This window comes from Pelobates fuscus, chromosome 8 (assembly GCF_036172605.1).
Source record: "Pelobates fuscus isolate aPelFus1 chromosome 8, aPelFus1.pri, whole genome shotgun sequence".
In the NCBI taxonomy this organism is placed as follows: domain Eukaryota; kingdom Metazoa; phylum Chordata; class Amphibia; order Anura; family Pelobatidae; genus Pelobates; species Pelobates fuscus.
In genome coordinates, this window is record NC_086324.1 from 20575301 (window position 1) to 20600295 (window position 24995).

Consider the following 24995-nt stretch of genomic DNA (forward strand, 5'->3'; position numbering starts at 1 on the left):
CTGTAATATTTGTCAAATTTGAATTGAAGCCTTTTAAACAGGTTTTATTGTTGCATTAAATTAAGATTGGGCATAATGTTATTATATGTTATGTGTTTTTTAGGACTGGGTACTGCTGACATTTACTGATTGTCCTCTTACATAGAACTTTGCAAAAATCAATATAATTGAAGATGAATATAATAATGTAAATTAACTATTACATATGTTAATCTGTGTATTACTGGAAGCTAGGTGTTTAGTTTAATACCCAGTGCAAGCAGTGAAGGGCGCCCTTGATTTAGTACCTCTGAATTGTCCAATATTACTGTCGCTATGCATGCAACTGACCGCTATGACAGAGATGTGTGACTCCAAATGCTCAGATCTATCTTTCTATAATAATTTTCATACCTTGTAATATGCAAAAACAGAGAATTCCGAGATAGGACATCATATGTCATGAGAAAGTCGTGTTCTCTTGTAAAAGTGAAAGGGTAAATATTTCTTCCCTGTTATCTTCTGATGGGCTCTCAAGTTTCTTCAAATTGGTCAAATCTACACCTCATGTCATCTTTATTATTTCAACTTGTAGTTATTTATCTGTGGACACCAAATTATATTGTAGACAAAAAACTACCATTGACATAGAACTCTGAGTGTTTCTTAAATATTTTACAGTTTATAGAATTATTAGATATCAATATGACCTTCTCAATTCTCTATTTTCAGAGGCATACTAACACACAATCTGTGATACTGGGAAAATAATAGACGGAATTGTAGGTGACTCGAATCCCAGAACATTTTGTTTTGTGGCAACATTCCAGAACAAATGTGTTTCCATAAACAAGTTGTTCGGGGACTGACTGTGAAAGGATAGAATATATATCAGATATGTGCCTCGCATTGCACATTGTGGGGAACCACTCAATTGCACTATCTATAACTGGAGAAATATCTACCTTCTCCACAATTTACAGATGGAGATTGACCTGTCAGTGTAAAACCTACTTAAGGGGTTTCTTCCTTTTCTGATAAAAGTCAGTGCTTGCTTTCCGTAGATTGATGGTTCTCCTTATACATTAGATAGCAAATATGAATCTACACTTCTTACTTTACATGTGGAAGTTAAAAGGAGAATTTATGAATCTAGACACAAATAAATCCATGGAAACAGCATTTAGCAATTAATGAATATACAATGAATTTTGTAATTGTATTTTCTCCCATACCTTTCCAATTTGTAAGTACGTTAGATTTTAAACAGATTTGTCATGTGAGATAAGAGTGTTTTTGAAATAATTTAGCTGTTATTCTTATATTTTTAGTATATAGACCTTACTTTGAATATACTGTACATTTATTAAAGATCCAAGCATCATGACTTCTTAAGTGACTTGAAGTGGCCATGGTGTCTGGAGTCTGTATGTGCAGCATTTCACTATTTTACTATGAAACTCTGTACATGCAGAAATATATCCATTCGCTGCCAGATATGTAACTCCACGTCCAACAGAGACATTCGTCTAATGGCAATTCCGCGCATAGTGGACGTTTGTTGACAGCACAGCATGCTGACAATAGGCAACCAGTAGTGGCACGGCCCCCTTAACGGCCCCCTTAATGCCCAAGTCATCTCTCTGCCCTTCGCCCTTGACATCCCTCCACCTTCAGTTAGGGGGAAAGATGTCACTGGAGGGAGATTTGGCTGCTTGGAGAACATATTCTCTATACGGGATTATAGGTCAATGTTTGCTATTTTATTTATTTTATTTTTACTTTGATGGGGCAGCATAGTAAGGGTTACTGTGACAAAAAAAAACACTGTTTAATTTACCCTGACATCAACACTGAAGTCAACGCTATCTTCTGAAACAGGACAGTCAGTGAATTTTTAGAATGAGCCTCCAGTAAAGATTAGGTAGATTGATCTCTCAGCAAGACACGCTGGTCGTCAAAAAATCATGGGAAATGCCAGGTTATGAGGCAAATTATAACACTAATTATTCAAAATTATGATTTAGTAAGCTGATAGGACTGTATTTTGTGCACTTTTGCTTGCTAGGAGACAAAAATATATTTGTTGTGTTTAAAAGGCATTATAAAATATCAAATACACAAATGAAACATGAGCCATTCTTTGTGTGTACAGGTTACTTAAAGGAAACATGTGCCATTCCTTGCCCCTTTGACTGCAAGATGAGTGATTGGTCAACCTGGTCATCCTGTAGCTCATTGTGTGGAACTGGAGTGAAGATCAGAAGAAGGTGGTTAAAACAAAAACCTTACAATGGAGGTCGTTCATGCCCCAAGCTGGATATTAAAAATCAGGTAAGTGGTCACATTGTCCTGTGTACGATGTTCACATGGTGAAAAGCTTAAAGTGGCACTGTCAATTTTTCCCTTTGGTTTTCTTTTCCATATGTCTCTGGTATGTTAATGCTGTATTCCACCCTTGCTTGTGCTATACCTACCGAGGACAGTAGCCAGTTGTCCCAAATAGTGGGACAAACAAGGAACAAAGTCGACATGGTAGGACAAAACAAAAATTGAACTGTCCAGCCCAAACTGGGACAGTTTGGAGGCCTGTTTTTTTAACTTTAATCCAATAATTGCTTTAGACAAATATCCAACAAAGTGTTTTATACAGCATCAAGTAGCATTTTTTGACACTTTGTTGAAAATCAAAGAGAGCTCAAATTACAATTTAATTGTCTCTGATTTCATAAAAACCTCAATTATATCTCATTAAATAATCAATTCCCAGTTGTAAATGGTTAATGTAGCTTATTACCTCACTTTGTCAAATCATGTTACACTCTAAACAATCAGTTGATATTTAAGTCAAAAAAGGAGCTGGCAAAATATCCAGCTCGGTAATTGTGGCATAAATTGTGCAAGTCTGTTGGCAATTTACCAAAACTCACTAGTTCGGGATCTCACTACCTGATTTAAACAAAGAGCAAAGGGCATTTATCATGGGATTTCATATTAAGAATAGCACATGAGAAATTCTGTCAAACATGAATAGATTACATGAGTCTCTCTCTCTATATATATATATATATCTGTCAAAAGCGACTGGTTTATAAGTCATGTGTAGTACATAGTAACATGCAGAATCCCTGGTGGAACACATGCTGCAGGCTGCATAATATCTGACACAGACTGTGTACGCCTACCCGTACCTGAGCCGGCGGGGTACACTGCATTAGCAATAATTGAGCAAAGGGGCTGATATCAACTTATAACTTTTCAATTAAATACGTTTTAAATATTAATCATTTGCCGTATATCTTATTTCAGAATGCTCTACAACATATAAAACAATAGTTTTGAAATGTCCCTACTAGATTATTTTTTTGGCAAACAAACAGTATATAAAAAAAAAAACGCTCCCATTTTAAGCTTCCAATAATAAATCCTCTGGCACAAATATGTTTTATTGTGCAGTGTACACATTAATTTGGGCTGCTGAAATATGACTCCTTGTCCTAATGAGCTTATAATGGTGTGTTACTGAAATATCACCTTAATATGTTTGCACACAATGACAGGAGAGATATAAGTACATTTTACAGATAGATGGAGATTGCTTTCGACCAAGTACTTAAGCAATGTCCCCACTGTGTTCTTCACCAGATGTGCTAATATGTAAATACAATTAACAATATGTTTCGAAAAGACATTCGCAGATATAGGGAGTGAGCACATTTACAGAGGTATTAAGTATTCAGAGTTGGATTAAATGATCAATGGGTAATAAAATATGTACCCTGTGGGATACTTAACTTAATGCATGTTAACAATTTATCTACCGAAGGCAAAGGTACCCATTGCTGTGCTTTATGCTCAAATATGATCCTGTTGCTTCTTGTTTTTGCATTGATATGTTTTAGAACACCAGAAAAATAAAAAAAATAGTTTTTATTACTTCTTTATTTGGTTACCTTTCATAACCTTTTTGACATATTTCAGATCCTAAGCATTAAACCAAAATTATCATCATTGAAATCAGGTGTTTTAATTGAATATGTTACCGGGGATCGAACTCAGGATGGAGCCACATGTCTAATTTAGGCTCTGTTTCATCGTTAGTCTAGGATCTCCTGTAAAGCTGAGATCTGAGATGATTTTTTTAAATTTTTTTATTAATACAATTATTATACTTTTATACTTTTATAATTTTATATATACTTAATCAAAATTAAAAGAAAAAATACCCTTACTGCATTTGTCAAACATAAACCTTGTGGGTGGCCTTAGGATGGTCCCTTTGGGGGAACTTGGGGGTGGGCCATGTAGGTGGATTCGGGTGTGGGCCATGTAGGTGGACTCGGGGGTGGGCCATTAGGCAGGCTCAGGGGTGTTTGATGATGTGACCACAGGACTTTCCCCAAGTTTGCCTACATAGCCCATACTTTGGGCTGCTTCGGGGGCCCCAACATTTCTGATGGCTGCCCTGACTATAGGACACAGTGCAATTAATACAAAATGTGGTCTTATAATGTAATTCCTAGAATATATTTGGATTGAGGCTCAGATATAGTGCATGGTGTGGGGTGGAGGTTTGGAAGGGACATTAAGTTGTTATGAATATTTTTGAATATTTTGCATCGCCGCTTGCAGTGTGGAGGCCCTATGGTGCAGGGAAAAGTAAGTTTTACTTACCTGAAGCTGTCCATCATGGCTGCCCCATCAGCATTCGACAGGTTCTGTTAAGCTTCTAGTACTTTATCGTCCAGGAGCCCATATCAGTACTGTACTAATGCGCATAGGTGCAGGGCCGGCGCTACCATAAGGCGGCCCAGGCGGCCGCCTTAGGGCGCACCGGCCCTGGGGGCGCAAAATCAGGGTGACCGGAAGGAGGGAAGCGCACTGCGCTCCCCTCCAACCGACGACCTATTGTAGCGTGGCCGAGCGCCCGGTTCTGCGGGCGCGCGAGGGAGCACTCTCCCATGTGTGCTTCCTCTTCAGCTCCCTCGCGCGCCGCATACTGATACCGGAGCCGGAAGATGACGTCATCTTCCGGCGCCGGCATCCCTTCGCGGTGCGCGAGGGAGCTGAAGAGGAAGCACACATGGGAGAGTGCTCCCTCGCGCGCCCGCCTGTCCGCCAGCCAGCCAGCCTGCCTACCCGCCCAGGAGCCCAGCAGCACCACTAGACCCCAGGGAATCCCTTCAGCACTCCAAAAAGGTAAGGAGGCTGGGGGATTAAATAAAAAAAAAAACATGTGTTAGTGTGAGTGTTATTGTGTGTGTGTGTGTGTGTGTGTCTGCTAGTGAGTGTCAGTGTGTGTGTCTACTAGTGAGTGTCAGTGTGTGTGTCTGCTAGTGAGTGTCAGTGTGTGTGTCTGCTAGTGAGCGTCAGTGTGTGTGTCTGCTAGTGAGCGTCAGTGTGTGTGTCTGCTAGTGAGCGTCAGTGTGTGTGTCTGCTAGTGAGCGTCAGTGTGTGTGTCTGCTAGTGAGCGTCAGTGAGTGTCTGCTAGTGAGCGTCAGTGAGTGTGTCTGCTAGTGAGCGTCAGTGAGTGTGTCTGCTAGTGAGGGTCAGTGAGTGTGTCTGCTAGTGAGCGTCATTGTGTGTGTCTGCTAGTGAGCGTCATTGTGTGTGTCTGCTAGTGAGCGTCAGTGTGTGTGTCTGCTAGTGAGCGTCAGTGTGTGTGTCTGCTAGTGAGCGTCATTGTGTGTGTCTGCTAGTGAGCGTCATTGTGTGTGTCTGCTAGTGAGCGTCATTGTGTGTGTCTGCTAGTGAGCGTCAGTGTGTGTGTCTGCTAGTGAGCGTCATTGTGTGTGTCTGCTAGTGAGCATCATTGTGTGTGTCTGCTAGTGAGCGTCAGTGAGTGTGTCTGCTAGTGAGCGTCAGTGAGTGTGTCTGCTAGTGAGCGTCAGTGAGTGTGTCTGCTAGTGAGCGTCAGTGAGTGTGTCTGCTAGTGAGCGTCAGTGAGTGTGTCTGCTAGTGAGCGTCAGTGAGTGTGTCTGCTAGTGAGCGTCAGTGAGTGTGTCTGCTAGTGAGCGTCATTGTGTGTGTCTGCTAGTGAGTGTCAGTGAGTGTGTCTGCTAGTGAGTGTCTGCTAGTGAGTGTCAGTGAGTGTGTCTGCTAGTGTCAGTGTGTGTGTCTGCTAGTGTCAGTGTGTGTGTCTGCTAGTGAGTGTCAGTGTGTCTGCTAGTGAGTGTCAGTGTGTCTGCTAGTGAGTGTCAGTGTGTGTCAGTGAGTGTGTCTGCTAGTGAGTCTCTTACTGAGTGTGTTTGTGTGTGTATTAGTGAGTCTGTTTGTCTGTTAGTGAGTGTGTGTTTGTAAGTGAGTGTGTATGTATGTCTGTCGCTGAGTGTGTCTGTCAGTAAATGTGTGTCCGTTAGCTGGTGTGTATGCATCTGTTCGTGAGAGTGTGTGTGTGTGTCTTCAGCACTTACCTTTCTCCCTTGGTGCTGGGGATTCCTCCGCCTCTCAGCTCCGAATGCTCTTGCCGCGCACGCATTCAAACCGCCCATAGGAAAGCATTACTCAATGCTTTCCTATGGACGTTCAGTGTTTTAGAATAGCGGAAGCTCCTCTAGAGGCTGTCAGTGAGACATCCACTAGAGGCTGAATTAACCCTCGGTGAAACATAGCAGTTTCTCTGAAACTGCTATGTTTTCAGCTGCAGGGTTAAAACTAGAGGGACCTGACACCCAGACCACTTCATTGAGCTGATGTGATCTGGGTGTCTGTAGTGGTCCTTTAAGTGTGTGTGCATCTGCATGCACTGGCGTACATACCACGGTCGCAGGGGTCACAGCCCTGCAACCCCTGCGACCAGGTGCCCGCCGCCATGTGTTGCGGCCCCGGCCCGCGCAGAGTAAGCGCGAGAGGGGGGGGGGGCACGGATCAATTTGCGCACTGGGGCCCCATGGGTCATGTGTACGCCACTGCACCTACCCTGGTGTCTGCCGCAGGCTGTGTGGAGGGGGCAAGGATATGAATGACATCATATCCCTGCTCCCTGTGTACCACACAGCGTGGCTGGCGCCCTGTGATGGGGCTGGGCTGCAGGACAGGACTCCAAGGAGCCAGACAGCATGCATCCAGGGGACAAGATTGAACTGATGTAAGTATGTAATTGTGTATGTCTATGTATGTATGTATGTCTCTGTATGTATGTATGTATGTATGTAGGTCTCTGTATGCCTGTATTTCTGTACAAAATGTATGTGTCTGTATGTTTCTGTATGCCTGTATGTCTCTGTATGTACAAATATATGTGTCCGTATGCCTGTATGTCTCTGTATGTACAAATGTATGTGTCTGTATGCCTGTATGTCTTTGTACGTATGTGTCTGTATGCCTGTATGTCTCTGTATACCTGTATATATGTATGTGTCTGTATGACGGTATGTCTCTGTATGCGTGTATGTCTTTGTATGCCTGTATGTATGTGTCTGTATGCCTGGATGTCTCTGTATGTATGTTTCTGTATGTCTATGTATGTATATATGTGTCTGTATGACGGTATGCCTCTGTATGTATGTCTTTATATGCCTGCATGTCTCTGTATGCATGTATGTCTCTGTCTGTGTCTGTATGTCTCTGTATGATTATTTCTGTGTTTGTATGAACCTTATTTTAAACGAGGGTGGGGGGCACCAAAATGCATCTTCGCCTGTGTAACTAAAAATCCTAGCACCGGTCCTGCATAGGTGAGAGTATAACCCTGATATCAATGGAGCTTCCTGCAAGACCGTGGGAGCCTCCATAGACAATGCCTTTTCACTTAGTGAAGGCTGGAGAAATAACAAAACTTGGTAAAGATATTTCGGCCTTTTGTCAAGTTTTATTAGGCATTGGTAAAGTACAAGACAAAGTAATCCTTACTGAGCATGGAGCGGTCAGCAACAAACATTGAAAGTGTCTGCGCTGGAAACAGATTGAGTAGAAGTATTTTTCGAATTGGTTATGCTGTACAAATATTTATATTTCCCAGAATTCCCTGCTTAGTGTATTTCCCTGTTACTTTTAGTGACATAATTATGACAATAAATTACCTAATGATGTGCTTCCATATTTGTAGCAATAACTTGGTGAAGGCTCTTTACTGTTCCTGAATTACAAAATCCCAATGAGTAGTGTGAGATCAACACATAAACTGACTGTTGATATCAGTATGTTAGAACTTTACCAGCCTGTACAAAATCCTGTCTGCAACTACATTTAATACCTTTTGGAAAAAATGGAATGCCAACGGTGAGCCAGGCCTAAATGCCCATCCTCCCAAATGCCCTCATGACTCATTGTAAGCAAATCCACATGGCAATGTTCCAACATCTAGTGGTATTCCTTCCAGTAGAATAAAATCTGTTGAAAAAGCAAAGAAGGTTCTATCTCCATATCAATGACCATGATTTTGAAATGAGATGTTCAACAGGAAAGTGTCAACATTCTTTTGGCTCTCTAGAGAATTTCTTTATTGTCTGGGTTTCACTTATACTTATCTGTGGTTCCACATATGCCAATTCAAAGGTTTGTTTTTTCTTTGATAAAAATGGAGAAATGAACAGGGACAGATACAGCTACAGATAACATCTGAACATTAGCTCAATCTTTCTAAATGCACCAGACCATATCACAAAATAGCAATGTTTTACTGTAAAGACTAAATAAAAAATATGAAGTTGAGTGTTTTATATTGAGGCGTTCAAATGCCAGTTATGTATTTTTCAAATATTTTATTTTGGGAACTGTTTTAAAAATAAAAACAAAGGCATTTTTTTTTTTGTGTTTCATTGTTTACTACAGAGCACTAGGCTAGATATAGTAAACAGGAAGTCAATCTCCCATAATGCTTTGCCAGCTTTGTTACGTGTTTCCCTTTAGTTAACCACTACAATAGTACATGCTTTATGGTGACCCCAGACAGAATATCATTATAATTATTTTAGATCAAATTATTTATAATAAGCCCAAATATCTTTTAGAACTTTACATTTATTGGATTAAAGATATTTCACATCAGCAAACACTTCAATTATGTTTACCGAAGTGAATTACAAAGGAAGGTCACAAATTTGACAAGCCTCATTCATGACTTCTAGATACCTGAGTAAAATGTGGATCTCCCCCCCAAAAAAGTTGGAAATCTTTGCCACAGTATATTATATTAAGAATGTAATGTTTCCCTAAATTATGTAGTGATTTTCTTGATGTAGCTTATAACTAAAGTTATGTTCAAGGATACAGCTATGTGTAAATTGATTTTGCTAAACAATTCGTCTTTGAACACGTTTTATCCTCTTTTAACCATTTACACGTCTTGCATACTGTTCATTTTGGAGTCATAGTGTTAAACTCTGTAGAGAATGAGATAATCTTGCTAAAATGAATTACATATTACTCTAATATGTGTTAAGTGATGGCAAACACTTTGTACACGTAATTCCTTTACTGAGTTTAGAAAATTGCTCTAGTGCAGGCATCTATAAAATATGTATTTTCTCAAGTATAGTTCTCAAACGACTTGTCATTAATCAGTTCCTGAGCCGTAATCACGCAGCTCAATATTTTATGATTTATTTGATAATCATGCTAAACATAAGTATTTTAGATGACAAATTACAGCTGCCAATAAGATTTTTAATTATGCTGTATTATGCTATGGTGACCGATTTCTCAAAAAAGAAGGATAACATGTCAGTTTGAGTTCAAGATATGTGTCTGATCTTTTAATCTAGCTTCTCTTTATGAGGTTTTAGAAATGGACAGATTTATATCTTATTCCATTCTAGTCACCGGATTTGGCTTGTGCAATCAACTGAACAAAGTTCGTTTTAATGTTTGGGGAGGACTGACAGACCAGTGCATATAGTTTTGTGATTTGGTTTGAAAACATTACACAAATGCAAAAAAACAAAAGAACAAAAAAAAAAAAAACACATTTGCATTTATTGGATTTTTTTTTTTTTTCCTTTGGTCCGTATGACTGTTCACATTAATAGCGGTCACAGGAAGCAAAAATAAAATGGAGGCAACAATTTGCATAATAAATATTTCTTGATGTCTGCAAACACTTTCATACAAAGGTATGTCTAAACGATACATTCTAGATTATATATATTAACAGTTTTTGTTAAGCCACTTGTTCGTGTTTTTTTAAAACACACACCCACATGCACATATAATGCACACAAACACACAAAAAAACAGACCCAAACCATAGGGATTAGGCATGTATTCCATGTTTTCTTTGAAATAGATTACTGCAGAAAAAAACAAAACACATTCAACTGTGTCTCAGCTGCATATAGCAATAGCCTTATACGCTACACTTTTACCACATTTTTTGTGATTTACACTCCAAAGTTACAGACCTGTCCACTTCAGTTTTGAGATGTCGGGCAGAGTGATTTGCTGGGCCTCGTGCATTTCATTCTGAGAATTCTTCAACTCAAATAGCCATATAAAGGTTAACACGTTACAAAAAAGACCACCTGGGGAATCTGATAGAATGCATTTATAGCTTTATTATGAAGTCAGTTCTTTCACCCAGTTTTTAACTTTCTTTTTTAACATCTTTAGTATTTTGTTTTTCACATTCCGCACATGCACATTTATACGGAGTGTTTTGCAACCCTGGTGTGAGTCATTGTAGAAACTAATATGTGTGCTCCGTTAAATTTCATGAGCACAGCAATACCAAATAATAGATGCCCCAAAGATGGAGCTGACTAAGGTAAACCCCAAAGGGACGATTAAGAAAAATGGCCAAATGCTTTGCTGATTGTAAAATCTACTTTATTAGTGAATCAATTAAAATAATTAAACACTAAATCCAAATTTTACATGAAAGGAAAAAAAAAACTTATCTAATGCATTTCATGCTACAGTGTTCTTAACTTTGATGCAATTGATAATGTTTAATTATTTTTTGCAACAATTTCTTTCAAGTGTTTTTTTTTTATGTACAGAGGGGACAGCAGATTGCCATCAATCCCTGGATCTACCCAACTCGGCAGTAATTTAGCCCCTGCTAATGACTAAACACTAGATATTTTATTATGTGATACATGTCCTTAATAAAGAGATTCTCTTAGCTACAGAACCAATACAGCTTAATGTAGTGATTGTGGTGTAAATACACTGTCCCTTTGTCTAAGGACACTTCTAGTGGCTATGATACATGAAAAGTATTGCATTGGCTTAGTAATGATTATATAAGTCACAAGTGGAAAGGAGGCCACAGTAAGACTTGTACTGCGTGTGACCAATGCTATGTAAATCCCTTTATTAAAATTTTAAAGAAACATAAAAACATAGAATGTAACGGCAGATAAGAACCATTCGGCCCATCTAGTCTGCCCAACTTTCTAAATACTCTCATTAGTCCCTGGCCTTATCTTATAGCTAGGATAGCCTTATGCCTATCTCACGCATGCTTAAACTTCTTTACTGTGCTAACCTCTACCACTTCAGCTGGAAGGCTATTCCATGTATCCACTACCATCTCATTAAAGTAACACTTGATATTATTTTAAAACCTTTACCCCCCTAATGGGGGCTGGGAGGAGGGAGGTAAATCTTTTTTTTTTTTTATATATATCTTTTTTTTTATTGAAGAAAATTGCTTTTCTTATTTTTTTTCAAAAGTACACAAATAATACAATACGGAAAAAAAACCAAATACATATACATATACAATTGCAAAGCATTATATATACATTGAGTTACAATTCTATGCAAAATAAATTATGATCTGAATAATCCATATGCCTACATATATAACTCAGTATGGACTCAATCGAGCATAATGCAATTGAAAAAAAGGTTCTACAGCACATTAACTCATTTCAAAGGAAATAAAATTATAATAATTTTTACATCAACAAAATAAAATAAGGAATCATCAGGAATACCATACTATACCATACTAAGCAATATTGAACCCCTATCATGGGTGATGCCACGGGAACAACCTAAAGGGATTAAGCCGCTAGCTGCAACTTGTTTTTCTATATAAATGAGGAATGAATGGGTACCAAAACTGATGAAAAGGAAACACTTACGTTATATGCTCAAATAGGGAGTATTTCTTATTGCTTAGAAGATTTATCCTTTAGTAACTGGAAAAAGAAGGGTATCGGCAATTATTCCAATTGGAGGGAGGTAAATCTATGCAGACTGCATTATACTTCAACATTAGATATAGCGGATTGTATTTCTAACATTAAAGTGCTCCTTAATTGGAGTATTTCCAATTACACACTAACACCAATTTTGTTGCAAACAGTATGTGCATTATTAAGTAATCATGGCTTTTTTGAAAGTTGTATGTGGGGTAAGTTTTTTTTTATTTTATATATTTATTTTATTTATTCAAATTTTTCAATTTTCTGAATACACAGAATTAGTTTTCGCATCACGTTAATAAATATATGCATTCACATCCATATATCTTCACAATTCAATTAAAAAAAGGAAGAAAACCAAAAACAAATACAAAGTTCAAAGTTTTTATGGAATTTTTATGAGATTCGGTGGGGGGCATCCTTAACCTAGCTATTGACAATTATATGGGAAATTTGGAAATAAATCCTTTATTTTTCTAGCATGGGGGTTGAACATAGGGTTAGCTATTTGTTCCAATACATCTTGCCACAATGGTGGGATGGGGGATTTCCAAGCCCTGGCTATATTGATTTTGATTGCAAAAAAATATATGTGTCATAAGGTATCTTTGATGTCTATCCATCGATGTAAGTCCTATATTAAACAGGAACATTTGGGGACTAATTTCTTCAACATCCTTAAAAATTTCTTTAATTAAGGCAGTCGTTTGTATCTTTGTATTATTCAGTCCCGAACATGCCCACCATATATGAAAAATAGTACCAGCTTCCTTCTCACATCTCCAGCATTCCTTTGGTTGTATCAATGATACCTTATGCAGTCTGACCGGTACCATATACCACCTATAAATTATTTTTAGATGAATTTCAACTAAGGATACATTATGTATGCATTGCTTTACCAACAAGGTAGCGCTCGCCCATTCTTTTAGGGTAAAAGACTTCCCAATATCTCTTTCCCATTTGCCAAATGAGGGGATATACAGGTCACTTTCCACTAAATCGAAAGTTTGTTGAATCTAGAGATTCCTCCCTTCTTTTGACTACATATAATATGGGGAGTAATATAATGATCTTTAATTACCGATTTAGTTAATAAAAAATGTTTAATCCTTAGGTATTGGAATAATTCTCTATTAGGAAGTTTATATTTCAATTGTAATTGTGTAAATGATGCTGGCTTAGATCCTTCCCATACGTCTGCAATTCTCCGTATTCCCAACTGTAGCCGTGAGTTAACATTTAAATCAATCATAGCATGATGGAGTACCTCCACCGGAGTATCAAATAGTAATTTACCTTCCTGTTTTAATTTTTTATTCAGGTTTTTTGAGATATCTACCATATCCCTTAGTATTTTATTAAAGAATTGTTCTATCTCCAAAGTCCGCAAGTTCAAAAGTCCTAACCACCCAAGGGTATGTAACTTATATCCCGGGCCAAGCTCCTGTTCCAGCTGAATCCAAGAAGGAGCCTTGGGTTCCTTGCTCAATTCTGTATGGAATCACCCTAAAAAGATAAAGAAGTTTCAGCATCAAAAATGCATTAGTTATGTTTACTCTTCCTATCCATGATGCTTCCAACTTCCTCCACTTAGTAATCTGATGTTGTTGTTTTTTGAATAAATCTTCTATATTCATTTGGATCACCTTAGCTAAATCAAAAGATATCTTAATGCCCAAATAATCAATTCTATCTCCTGCCCATACCAAATGGAAACGGGAAGACAAATCATCTATCTGAACCTCAGACAAATGAAAAGGTAACGTTTGGGACTTATTAATATTAGCCTTATAGTTGGAGTAATTGCTATAGATCGAAATATCATCTAATAAGGCTGGAATTGAAGTTATTAGATGATATTTTGATATGTGGGGTAAGTTTTGTATATGAAAAAATATAAAGAAAACATGAATTTATTTGAGAATTGAGCGTATGGATCTAGATTAGCACATTCCCACCATATATGTATGAGGTTTCCCGTCTCCGCTGGACATCTCCAACACATATCAGAGGTATTGTTTACAAATGTCTTAAGTCTGGTGGGAACTAAATAACATCTGTAAATAATTTTATAGTTTAATTCTAAGATATGGATGGATACAGTGTATATTTTGAGAGAGGCTTTTAATCCCAGACAACCATACTTCCCAGGAAAAGTGGGAATCTAATTCAGATTCCCATTTTGATATGGGGTTACCTTATCCTCCTCCACTCCAATATTTCGGAGGTGTAAGTGGAAACATTTCAGTTTCTTTCTTTTTATCAATGGAGTTTTTAAAAAGCTCACCAAACCTATGGGTTGGAATAATGTTCCTACTCATCAAGTAATTTTTCATTCTTAAGTAAGAGAAAACCTCATTATTAGGAAGACCGAACTTTCCTTGTAATTGTGCAAAGGGAATTACCTCTCCATCCGTTGTTATATCTGATATTGTAAAAATACCTCTAGATCTCCATTGGAGTATTTTTATATATTAAATTTTTGTTCTGAAAGGTTATAAATTTGAGATTTACCACGTTGCATAAAGTGTACAATTTAGTATTGCATGGTTTTAATTATTAGAGACAATACAAGTTAGATGTCTACTCTATTATCCAGTTCCACTGTTAGGAACATGATATGACATGGTATTTAGGAGCGGCTTGCAATTCCATTTACAACAAAATTCCTTCACAGTGATCAGACAACAGTATCTTACACGACTTCCTTGTTACGCTTCAATCAATAATGTCCTTTAACACAGAGAAGGGACCTTTACATGATACAAACTTGTTTGTACAATATCCATTTGACAGTCCTTGCTGCAGATTTCCAATAACTTGATTTTAGCTGCGCAAAGCACTAACATTTTTTACTGCCTTTTTTGAAGCATCAATCCAAATAAAAATCTACGCAATAGAAAAAAGCATCCCCGCTAGTCTGGACTAAGACTTTTAATTAAAGGGACACTCCAGGCACCCAGACCACTTCTGCTCATTGGAGTGGTCTGGGTGCCAACTCCCACTACCCTTAACCCTGCAGGTGTAATTATTGCAGTTATTCATAAACTGCAATAATTACATTGCAGGGTTAACTCCACCTGTCTACTAGACAGCCACTAGAGGTCACTTCCTGGTTTCTAGCACAGGAAACCTGTGCTAGAGCGTCGCTGGACGTCCTCATGCTGTGTGAGGACCTCCAGCGTCGCTCAAAACCCCATAGGAAAGCATTGAAATGATTTTTCAATGCTTTCCTATGGGGAGACGTAATGCGCATGCGCGGCATTTCCGCGCATGTGCATTAGGTCTCCTCGGCCAGTGGGCGAGATCAGTCTTGCCCACCGGCCGACGCAATCACAAGGAGGAGCGTTGCGGAGGAGGAGACAGCGGCGAGGGACATCGCCGCTGCCTCAGGTAAGTCACTGAAGGGGTTTTCACCCCTTCAGTAATCGGGGAATGGTGGGTGGGAGGGAGAGGGACCCTCCGATGCCAGGAAAACGGATCGTTTTCCTGGCACTGGAGTTTCCCTTTAACTTTATTAAAGTACTAATGTTTTGGACCAAGTGACATGCCACATTTATAATAAGTAATGAAAATTTGTCATATCACATGAAATGTTTCTGGCATAACAAACATATAACTTAGACAAACACACACAAATATTGGATATGTTTTGTATATGTTATGTCAAAAAATCTTGTCACTCAAACATGATTCTATGTAGAATACTAAGTAGAGATATTGGAAACTATGGCTTCAAAATAATACATATTACACAGTGTTTCCCAACCCAGTCCTCAAGTACCCCATAACAGTCCAGTATTTAGGGATTAACCAGTTGTTTGGACATAGTTTGGAACCCCTGATATATCAAATAGTGTAGCAAATACCTACATTACTGGACGTACACTATAGATCCCTAGTACTTCTCTATGGATAATACTGGATTGGATCGAGATTGAGGGTAAATTGGGTTGGCTAAGCAATAAAGAAATGTATGTGTTTTACTTTATCAATTAAACAGGGAGGTGTTCTAAATCTAAAACAACAAACGTAACCATCCAAACTTAGAAATAAATACGTTTTGCCTCTGTATGGTATGTCTTGTGATTTATATTACAAATGTTCAGTTTCAACCAAGACGCCTTCATATCCAGCACTGTCCTATTTCTTTTTTGAGTTGTCCATACCGCACTTACACGTACGTTTTTTTCCTTCAAAAAAATCCAGTATAGATCATTCAGAAATCAAGGGCTGGTTACATAATATACTGTCTCACTATGGCTTAGTATCTGAATGTCTTTCACAACCTAACATGCATACGTTGAAAAAGATAATGAGAATCTTATTCAAATAACTTGAGCTGAAGAAGGAAACAATTTCAGTAAACAGAAAAATGATCAAACAGTTGAAATAAGTCTACCGAGAAGAACATCAGAACAAATACAGGGATTTTGTGTTTAATACAGATAAAAACAGAGCCAAATCAATAACGTTCGTGTTTTCACAATCAAGTTAAGTAATTTAGTTAATCTGTGTGAAGAGTACATCTGGCTGAACTTCATATTGGGAGCATTCAATGAACTGAGTTTTATGTTTATTATCAAACCTAGGATATTTTATACCCGATGTATCTGTACTCCCATATTCTGGGAGTGTAGCATTACACTAAGATTTCTTTAGTGTTTCAAACCTTATCTCTGAAAGATTAAACCTTTTCAATGCCTCATGAAACATTAGATTTAGTGAATCAAACTGCAGTGTGGTTTATTAAATTATCTCAAATAATTGTTACATTTTATGGACTGGAGTGGGTTCTGTTTCAGAGGTAATCGAATATAAATGTTCCCAAAAGGGTCCTTCAGTGATCATTGACTTGTAGAAAATTGACTATAAACTTTAAAGGTTTAAACTGAGATTGTCAAGTCAAAAACAATTCAACTTTTTTAAGTCAGTTGAAGAGGAGGTTTTTGAAAAGTCAGCTATTTCAGTCTAAAAAAATTCAAGTTGTTTTCATCCTACAAAATAATACTTGCTATAATAAAGCTCCCAGACTTCATCACTAGAATTGGAATTCAATGATAAAAAATGTGATGTACCCCTGGCAAAAGAATCGAGCCCCAAGTGTTTGATTGCTGACATCAATATACTTTCCGCACTTTCTACCAAAAATGTAACATTTGCTCAATAAATATTTCCTACAATGATTGAACTAAAAAACAAGAAAGTAATGATGGGGAAAAATTGTGATTGAAAACCCCATTCCACCTGAAGTGGATAGTTGCATTAACAATGAAACAACTGTCCATGAGTGATTCATTGGCTTTGCATCTTTTTCTAAGTTGTGTTCAAAGCTGTTGTCTACAGCAAATATAAACTCGAAGGAATCCATGTTTAAAATGAAATGAGGCAAAAATGTGATTCCTTGTTGAACTAATCTGCATATGCCCACCCAGAATACTTTGTGGTAGTAACATTACTGCACATTTTCTATATCTGTGGGAAAAGCAAGTCTTATGGCTTGATTGGTGTGCAGCTCTTTGTTTAACATTTTATTGACTATCATACAATGAGTGTTATACAAAATAGGAAGAATTAAAAATGATCGCACTGCAAGTTAATTCTTATGTTCGGGCGCTCCCATGGTTTCACAACAAGAGGACATAGTTTTAAATTAGAGGGACAAAGGTTTAAAAATAATATCAGGAAGTATTACTTTACTGAGAGGGTAGTGGATGCATGGAATAGCCTTCCAGCAGAAGTGGTAGAGGTTAACACAGTAAAGGAGTTTAAGCATGCGTGGGATAGGCATAAGGCTATCCTAACTATAAGATAAGGCCACGGACTAATGAAAGTATTTAGAAAACTGGGCAGACTAGATGGGCCGAATGGTTCTTATCTGCCGTCACATTCTATGTTTCTATGTAAATATATATATATTTATACTTTTCTTTGTGTCCTGATGAAAGTTCCAACTAGGAACAGAAACATCGACCATTTATGACAATAAATTACTTCACTGAAAATCTAGGAGTGCCGGCAAGTCTTCTATTTTTGTTGTCTAATAGTGTGGCTAAGCACCTAGTGTAATTTGGCTGGAGGTAGGAGTGCAAAGGCTAGGATTATTTTATATATATATATATATATATTTTTTTTTTACTTTTAACAAAAAAAAATGTCTGTTCCTGCAAAATTCCTGATGACCCAAGTGTTATGAAAAATTTGCATTTGTTTGAAAGCTGGGTCCGTCCGATTCGATGTGCTAAAAAGATTCTGCTGATTGATTCTAAATATGAATCTGTCACAGTCAGATTTAATTCGTAAAATCCTGATGAGCTTCATCGAGCAGCTAAGCTAATGGCAATATAATTTTCTTTTCTTTTTGCTTGTCACGCACACCTATAAGGACCTCTCTAAAAGCTCAGGTTGATATTTTGTTCTGTCTAGTCTATTGATTTTTGTTTTCCATAAAGAAAAAAATATATAGATTCAGTTGCTTTTCTGGGTGGTTTACTGATTTACTGTAGTGTCTATACCAGGAGAAGCTATATATGTCTTTCCCTCAAGCTTGTATAAAAAATAGCCACCTGTATTTGCAAACTATCACATGAGTTACAATTCCAAAACAGCTTTTTGGTGACTACTACTGATAAATAACAAATACAATGTGAAAAAGTTAGTGGACATGTTTAGTGCAGGTCTTAGAAATAAGCCTGTATACAAACCAGTGTCCCAAAAAGAAATCAATATATTTTAAAATGATTTATAAAAAAAAATCCTGTTAGCTATGCATATGCTTGCAGAATGTCTAGAAGACACTTTTACTCTGATGAGAGAATCCAGCCCCAAACTGCAAAATGTAGATTAAAGTAGGCAAGGAGAATGTTGAATGTTTGACTTTGTTTTCAACTAACTACTGTTAACGGTTTAGTGAATAAATCCCACTGTGATCAATATGTACTCATCATTATTATTTTATAATTACATGTCATACTGTCATATATATTTAGCATTAATTGATATTTATCAATGTACTTGGAACAACACTCTCCATTTTCTGCTCCTCGCCCTGTACGGAAATACAGTAATGTGCGTTAGAACTCTGAATTTAGGTTCACAACATGCAGGTCTTTGTAACTTGCACGCAAGGAAACATCTGCAAGGATATGGATACAAGTCAGTACATTCATAAAAAATAAACAACAGGTTTCAGTTATAAGTGCATATGTCAGGACCTATAAAGTGTGAGGTACAGTGGTTATATTAGACAACATGTAGGGAATTTCTCAATATAGAAGATAACATAATTTCATGGTCAGAGATATATTGTGATTTGACATTACCTACCAAGAAAAAAATGCTTTAGCTATATCTAGTGCAACAACAATCAGGGCTCAAAATTTCACTCACTCACTAGCCCAGAGGTAGGCAACCTTCAGCACGCCAGATGTTGTGAACTACATCCCCCTGACATGCGCACAGTCGTTATTCGGCCTGTGGCATTTTGATCCCCATAACCCACCAATAAACACAGACACCAGTTTCTGTTGGAAAATAAAAGTCCACAGCTTTATTTAAATTTTTCAATAAACAAGATAACAAATTGGGGTCATTGCCATATAAGATTAATTTACCCCCACCCCCTTCCGTACAGCATTAACCCAGACAATGACCCCATACCATCAACAATATATAACAATATAAATAACACATAATATATAACACACGGCCTACCAAAGAGGCCCCATAATCATAACTTTATTAACTGTAGGGGTGTACCGAGACACCCCTACACCACCAGGTTCGGAGCCACCGATGAGCTCGAACCAACAGACCACTTCCAACTCTGGCCTAATTCAACCTAAGCTTAGCCTAGCCACTTGCTAAACCACTTCCATCCCAATTACCCTAGCCCTATCCCGCCACAGCCCGAGACTTGATCCCTTAATGTCTCGAGCGCCCCCCACCACACAGAAATAGGGCCCGGGATATCCCCTCTTGAAAACCGAGGTTTAGCAAGTCACAACCTACCTCCGAAAAGGTGCACCCCATCCTTACGATAATACCCAGGTAACATACCCTCTAGCTCCCAATGCCTTACCGGGACCCCGCCTGACCTCCTAACGAAAACTGACATGGCCTTATTAACCTTCCCCCGACATCTCGCCACCGCAACTGAGTCCCTGGCGTGTCTCCAATTAAATCTAGGCACCATCTCAGACCATACTACAACCACTCCCGGCACCCGCTCCCGGAGGCGATCCAAATCCCGCTTCATCCTCCTAATTAGCTCCCTCTGAGGGATAAGCCCCAAATCGTTACCCCCACCATGTATCAATATTATGTCCGGGGGATTTCCCCCCAACAATTTTCCAAAAATCTCTCCACTAATGCTCTGCCAGCTGAAACCACGAAAACCAAACCATTGTAACTGCACAGTGTCCTGAAGAAAGCCCAGTTGTGATCCATTCCTCCGAACTGCGGCCCTCTTCTGCGCCCAATAAACGTAGGAGTGACCCACCAACCATACAACCCGACCTAGAAAGAAACACAATTTATTAACTTGCAGAGCATTGACACCAAACCCTCAACGCCAACCAAACCCCCCCTTCAAACCAACTTATCCGTTCGTACATATGTCCGAAAACGCGCGGACTCCCACCGACCTATCTGCTTAATCGGGTCATCCCCAAGCCCAAGCCGCGCCGCTTCCGTTGCTGCCCCTATGCGAAATGAATGAGTTCCAAATTGCATGGGATGCAAACCCAACTGCCGCAGCCCCATGCGAAAGACCCTGACAAATTGGAAGCGCGACAGCGCAAGACCATCCTTGTGTACGAGAAAGCACCCCAAGCCTTGGGGCGAACGCCTAAGTATTTGAGCCCGCATGCTACTGGGCAAACTTCCGACCCTGGCAACGCGAACAAAATTATTGTCTTACCTCTCCCAAAGACATCCGTCTTGGAGCACCTCAGACGTATCTCGACTTTGTCCTGCCCCATCACCACATCCTCAAACCTGATCCCGTTCGCACCGAACTTATTGGAACTAACTAGTTCGCCGATGCGGAACGCCCCAAAGAACGCCCAAACAAAAGCTACTGTAAACAGGAGCACTTCAAACGGTGATGTACAAACGTCACGCAACCCCTCTGCCAATCCTTGTAGAATGTTAAACGACACAGGCCGTCTCGAGTCTACAGCCCTCCTTCCCTTACGAAAGCCGCGTAATGCCTGCCTCACCAAAAAAGTTTTTGTGATATCCTCCTTACCCGTGAACTTAAACCAAAATGCCAATGCTGACATGTAACGGTCCACCTTCGCGGGAGAAGCCCCTCCCACGAATAACCGACACAACAACCATAATAGCGTGTCCAACCTACCTGCAGGCGAATTCGCCCCTCCAGACTGACCCATCATCTCCTCCCATTCATACCAAACCTTGGTGTACGCTGTCCACGTCCCGGTCGCCAGGGAACTTCTTATAAACCCCCCAAGCAAGACGTCCCGAGCCGCCACATCTCCGCCGGGCATGCCTGACCCGTCTCCTGAGCTCCCGGCGCCGCTGCCCAAAAACGCTCCCACTGTGAACGAGATAAGGCGTCAGCGACAACATTCAACAAGCCCGGAACATGTTTTGCCCTAAACACAATATTCCAAGACATGCACAGCAGCACCAAGTGCCTCAACAACCGTACCACAGGCAGAGAAGAGGCCGAGATATTATTAACTGCCTGCACCACCGCCATATTATCGGAGTGAAAGATCACCTTCCTGTTCGCGAGCTCTTCGCCCCATAAGGATACCGCCACTACCACTGGAAAGAGCTCTAGGAAGGCCAGGTTCCTGATCAATGAGCTTTCCTTCCACGCCTCCGGCCACTCTTCCGCGCACCACCTCCCTGCCAGGTAAGCGCCGAAGCCTACGCTCCCGGAAGCATCCGTAAATAAGCCGATTTCTTCCGACGAGGCTGCCTCGTCCCTAAAATACACACGACCATTGAATTCCTGCAGGAAACACAACCACACATCCAGGTCCGCCTTCATCGCAGCGGAGACTCTGATATAATGACCTGGCAATCGCACACCGCAAGTTGCTCGAGCCAACTGCCTGCAAAAAACCCTCCCCATAGGGATCACTTTACAAGCAAAGTTCAAGCTCCCTAGCAGGGACTGTAACTGCCTCAAGGTCACCTTCTTAGAACCCCGAACGTCCCCCACCCATTGGCGTAGCGCTGTCAGCTTATCCATAGGTAACCTACATTCACCCTTTACCGAATCTATTTCCAGCCCTAGGAAGCTCAAGCATACCGTCGGGCCCACCGTCTTCTCCGCTGCCAACGGGATCCCAAAAACCTGTGCCACCCATTGTAAAACCCCCAGTATTTGCCCACAACGATCAGAACCTGCCGGTCCTACGCACAAAAAGTCGTCCAGATAGTGCACTACTGCACCCCCAGCCGACTCCTGACGCACCACCCATTCGAAGAAAGAGCTGAACTTTTCAAAGTACGAGCAAGAAATAGAGCAGCCCATGGGTAAACACAAATCCACGAAAAAACCCCCGTCAAAGAAACATCCCAATAAATGGTGACATGCCGGGTGAATAGGAAGCAACCTGAAAGCTGCCTCCACGTCCACCTTCGCCATCAACGCCCCCGGCCCCGCTCTCCGAACCAACTCGACCGCTTGATCGAATGATGCGTATGAGACGGAGCTTAGGGCCGCGTCAATGTCGTCGTTGACAGAAGCCCCTTTTGGGTACGACAAATGGTGTATCAGGCGAAACTTGCCTGGCTCCTTCTTGGGGACCACCCCCAGAGGAGACACCCTCAAGTTCGGCACAGGTGGGACCGCATAGGGTCCCGCCATCCTACCAAGCCATACCTCCGCCATCAATTTTTCCCGCACCACCCCTGGGTGATCCCGAACGGATCGTAAATTCAAACATAATGTCCCTGGCCCCTTCCCTTTGAACGGGATCATAAACCCTTCCGTGAACCCTTTCCTCAAAAATTCTGCATCAGCCCGGTTAGCGTAGCGCTTTAGCCACGGCAGCATCTCGCCTACCTTCACCGGAGTTGCCCCCAGTGGCAGCGGCAGGAGCCGTGGCGCCGCTGGAACCTCCCCCGCCAGCTGGTTTGCCTCTCTTGAAGCACCTATTAACTCCATGTGTACCGCCGCAACCGGAACACTCGTGTTTGAATCTACACGACGAGCCCCATTTACATTGGCCCTCGTTGAAGAGCCAGCAGAAACCCTTCCTTTGCCCGGCCGGCGCCGCTCCTCCAGGTGCTGCACCGGCCGCCCCGTGAAAGGGCGCAGCCTTCTGCGCCATCATGAGTCGCATCCACAGGGGCAAATCCATCTGATCCCATCTCATATTCGGGTTCGCTGCCAAACGTTGGCGGAATTGCTCATCGTATTTCCACCATGCAATACCACCGTACGTCCGGTAAGCGTCCCCTATCCCGTCTAAGTAACAAAAAAGTTGCGAACAGCGATCGGGAAACTTTTCCCCGATGACGCTGGCCAGTATGCAAAAGGCCCGCAGCCAGTTTGCAAACGTCTTGGGGATCTTCCGATACCTACGCTTCTTCTCTTCTTCCTCCTTCTTCGCATCCTTTTTATCCTCATCCTTTAGATCGAGGAACTCCTCCAGAAGAAGGAGAGAAAAAACCTCTACGAACTCAACTTTCCAAATCCTGTCCTTCACCTCAGACTTCAGGTGACAGCCTAAGGGGCCCGCGAAAGATACATGCACATTTTGCCGTGCCGCATCAGTAATCTCGCCTCCTCCGACCGAACCTAAACCTGTCTTCTCACCCAATTCAGGCGTACCCAGTCCGGAGACACCACTCACCGCCCCTCTAGCCTGTCCCGTTGTCCCGGAACCCGCTTCCGGAACCCATACCCTCGAAAATTGCGGTGAAGCCCCCTCCCCACCGGCCCATGAGTCTAAAAACGATTTCAGGCAAGTTAAGATGGAATCTGAGTGTGATGTAACAGGTAACTCACCGCCAGAGCCTCCGGCCGCGGAGGGCCGCGGGGTCGTTTTCCTTCCATCCGCCGCGTGCGGCTCCAGAGTGTCCAGTTGACGCCGACTCCCATCCGCCGGATCCCGCCGCGGGACCGCAGGTGTACCGCTCCGCGACCTGTAAGGAGAAGAACACCTGGGTAGTCTGTTCGAGTGTCCGTCTACCCGCCCTTCCTCCTTACGTTCCCTGCCGTCAACCCTACGCCTCTCTCACCTAGTAACCAGGCCCTCTAGGCCGTAAGAACTATCTGGCCGTCCTTGGGTGCTCCCGTTGGAGGACCCAGACTCGCTACGCCGTTCCCTTCTCCTCCTGGCCCTGTAGACTGGTCCCCGCCTACTGTACCCATCAGTAGACGGGCTCCTCTCCCTGTCGCACCCTGCCCTGTCTTGCCTGGCGCCTGCCCCGCGCCGTCTCTTGTATTCCGCAGGCCTAGGGTTGCCTCTGTAGTCCTGCCGTCCCCGGGAGCAACATTTATGGCCCTCCCGTCCACTCCTAACCCTGCTGTCAGAATATGTGTCAGACCCCTGTGACAGTCCCCCACTGTCCGCTCCTCTGTCCGTCGGGGAAGCGCTGCGCTGACCCTGACAAGCGGAAGCCCCTTCCGTTGCCGCCCTGGCCTGATCCTGCTGCCCCAGCTGGGTGACCCGTCCTGCCGTCCCCCCGCTGCTTTGCCTGGACCTTGTCTCGTCCGTACGACCAACCTCCCCTACACTGGAGCCCCTTGCGGCCCTCTGACGCGGTGTCAGCCCGTCCTCCCCAGTCCCCTGTGCATTTCCTTGCCGCCCGGCACTTAAACCGGCAGCAGACTCACCGGGACGTGTCTGGGCTCCATCCACACCTCCGACATCCTCTGCAGTCCCGGTCTCCTCGGAGGCCGTCGCCAACTTTGCCGCCTTGCCGCCC

At 41.4% G+C, this 24995-nt stretch overlaps 1 protein-coding gene across 1 annotated transcript in view; it reads left to right on the forward strand.

The window, feature by feature from the left end:
• The window catches only part of THSD7B (thrombospondin type 1 domain containing 7B), a 366207-nt gene that overhangs the window by 233272 nt on the left and 107940 nt on the right, over window positions 1–24995 (forward strand). The window contains exon 16 of the mRNA XM_063429372.1: window positions 2135–2313. Coding sequence (XP_063285442.1) covers window positions 2135–2313 — 179 coding nt within the window. The remainder of the gene's footprint in view (window positions 1–2134; window positions 2314–24995) is intronic.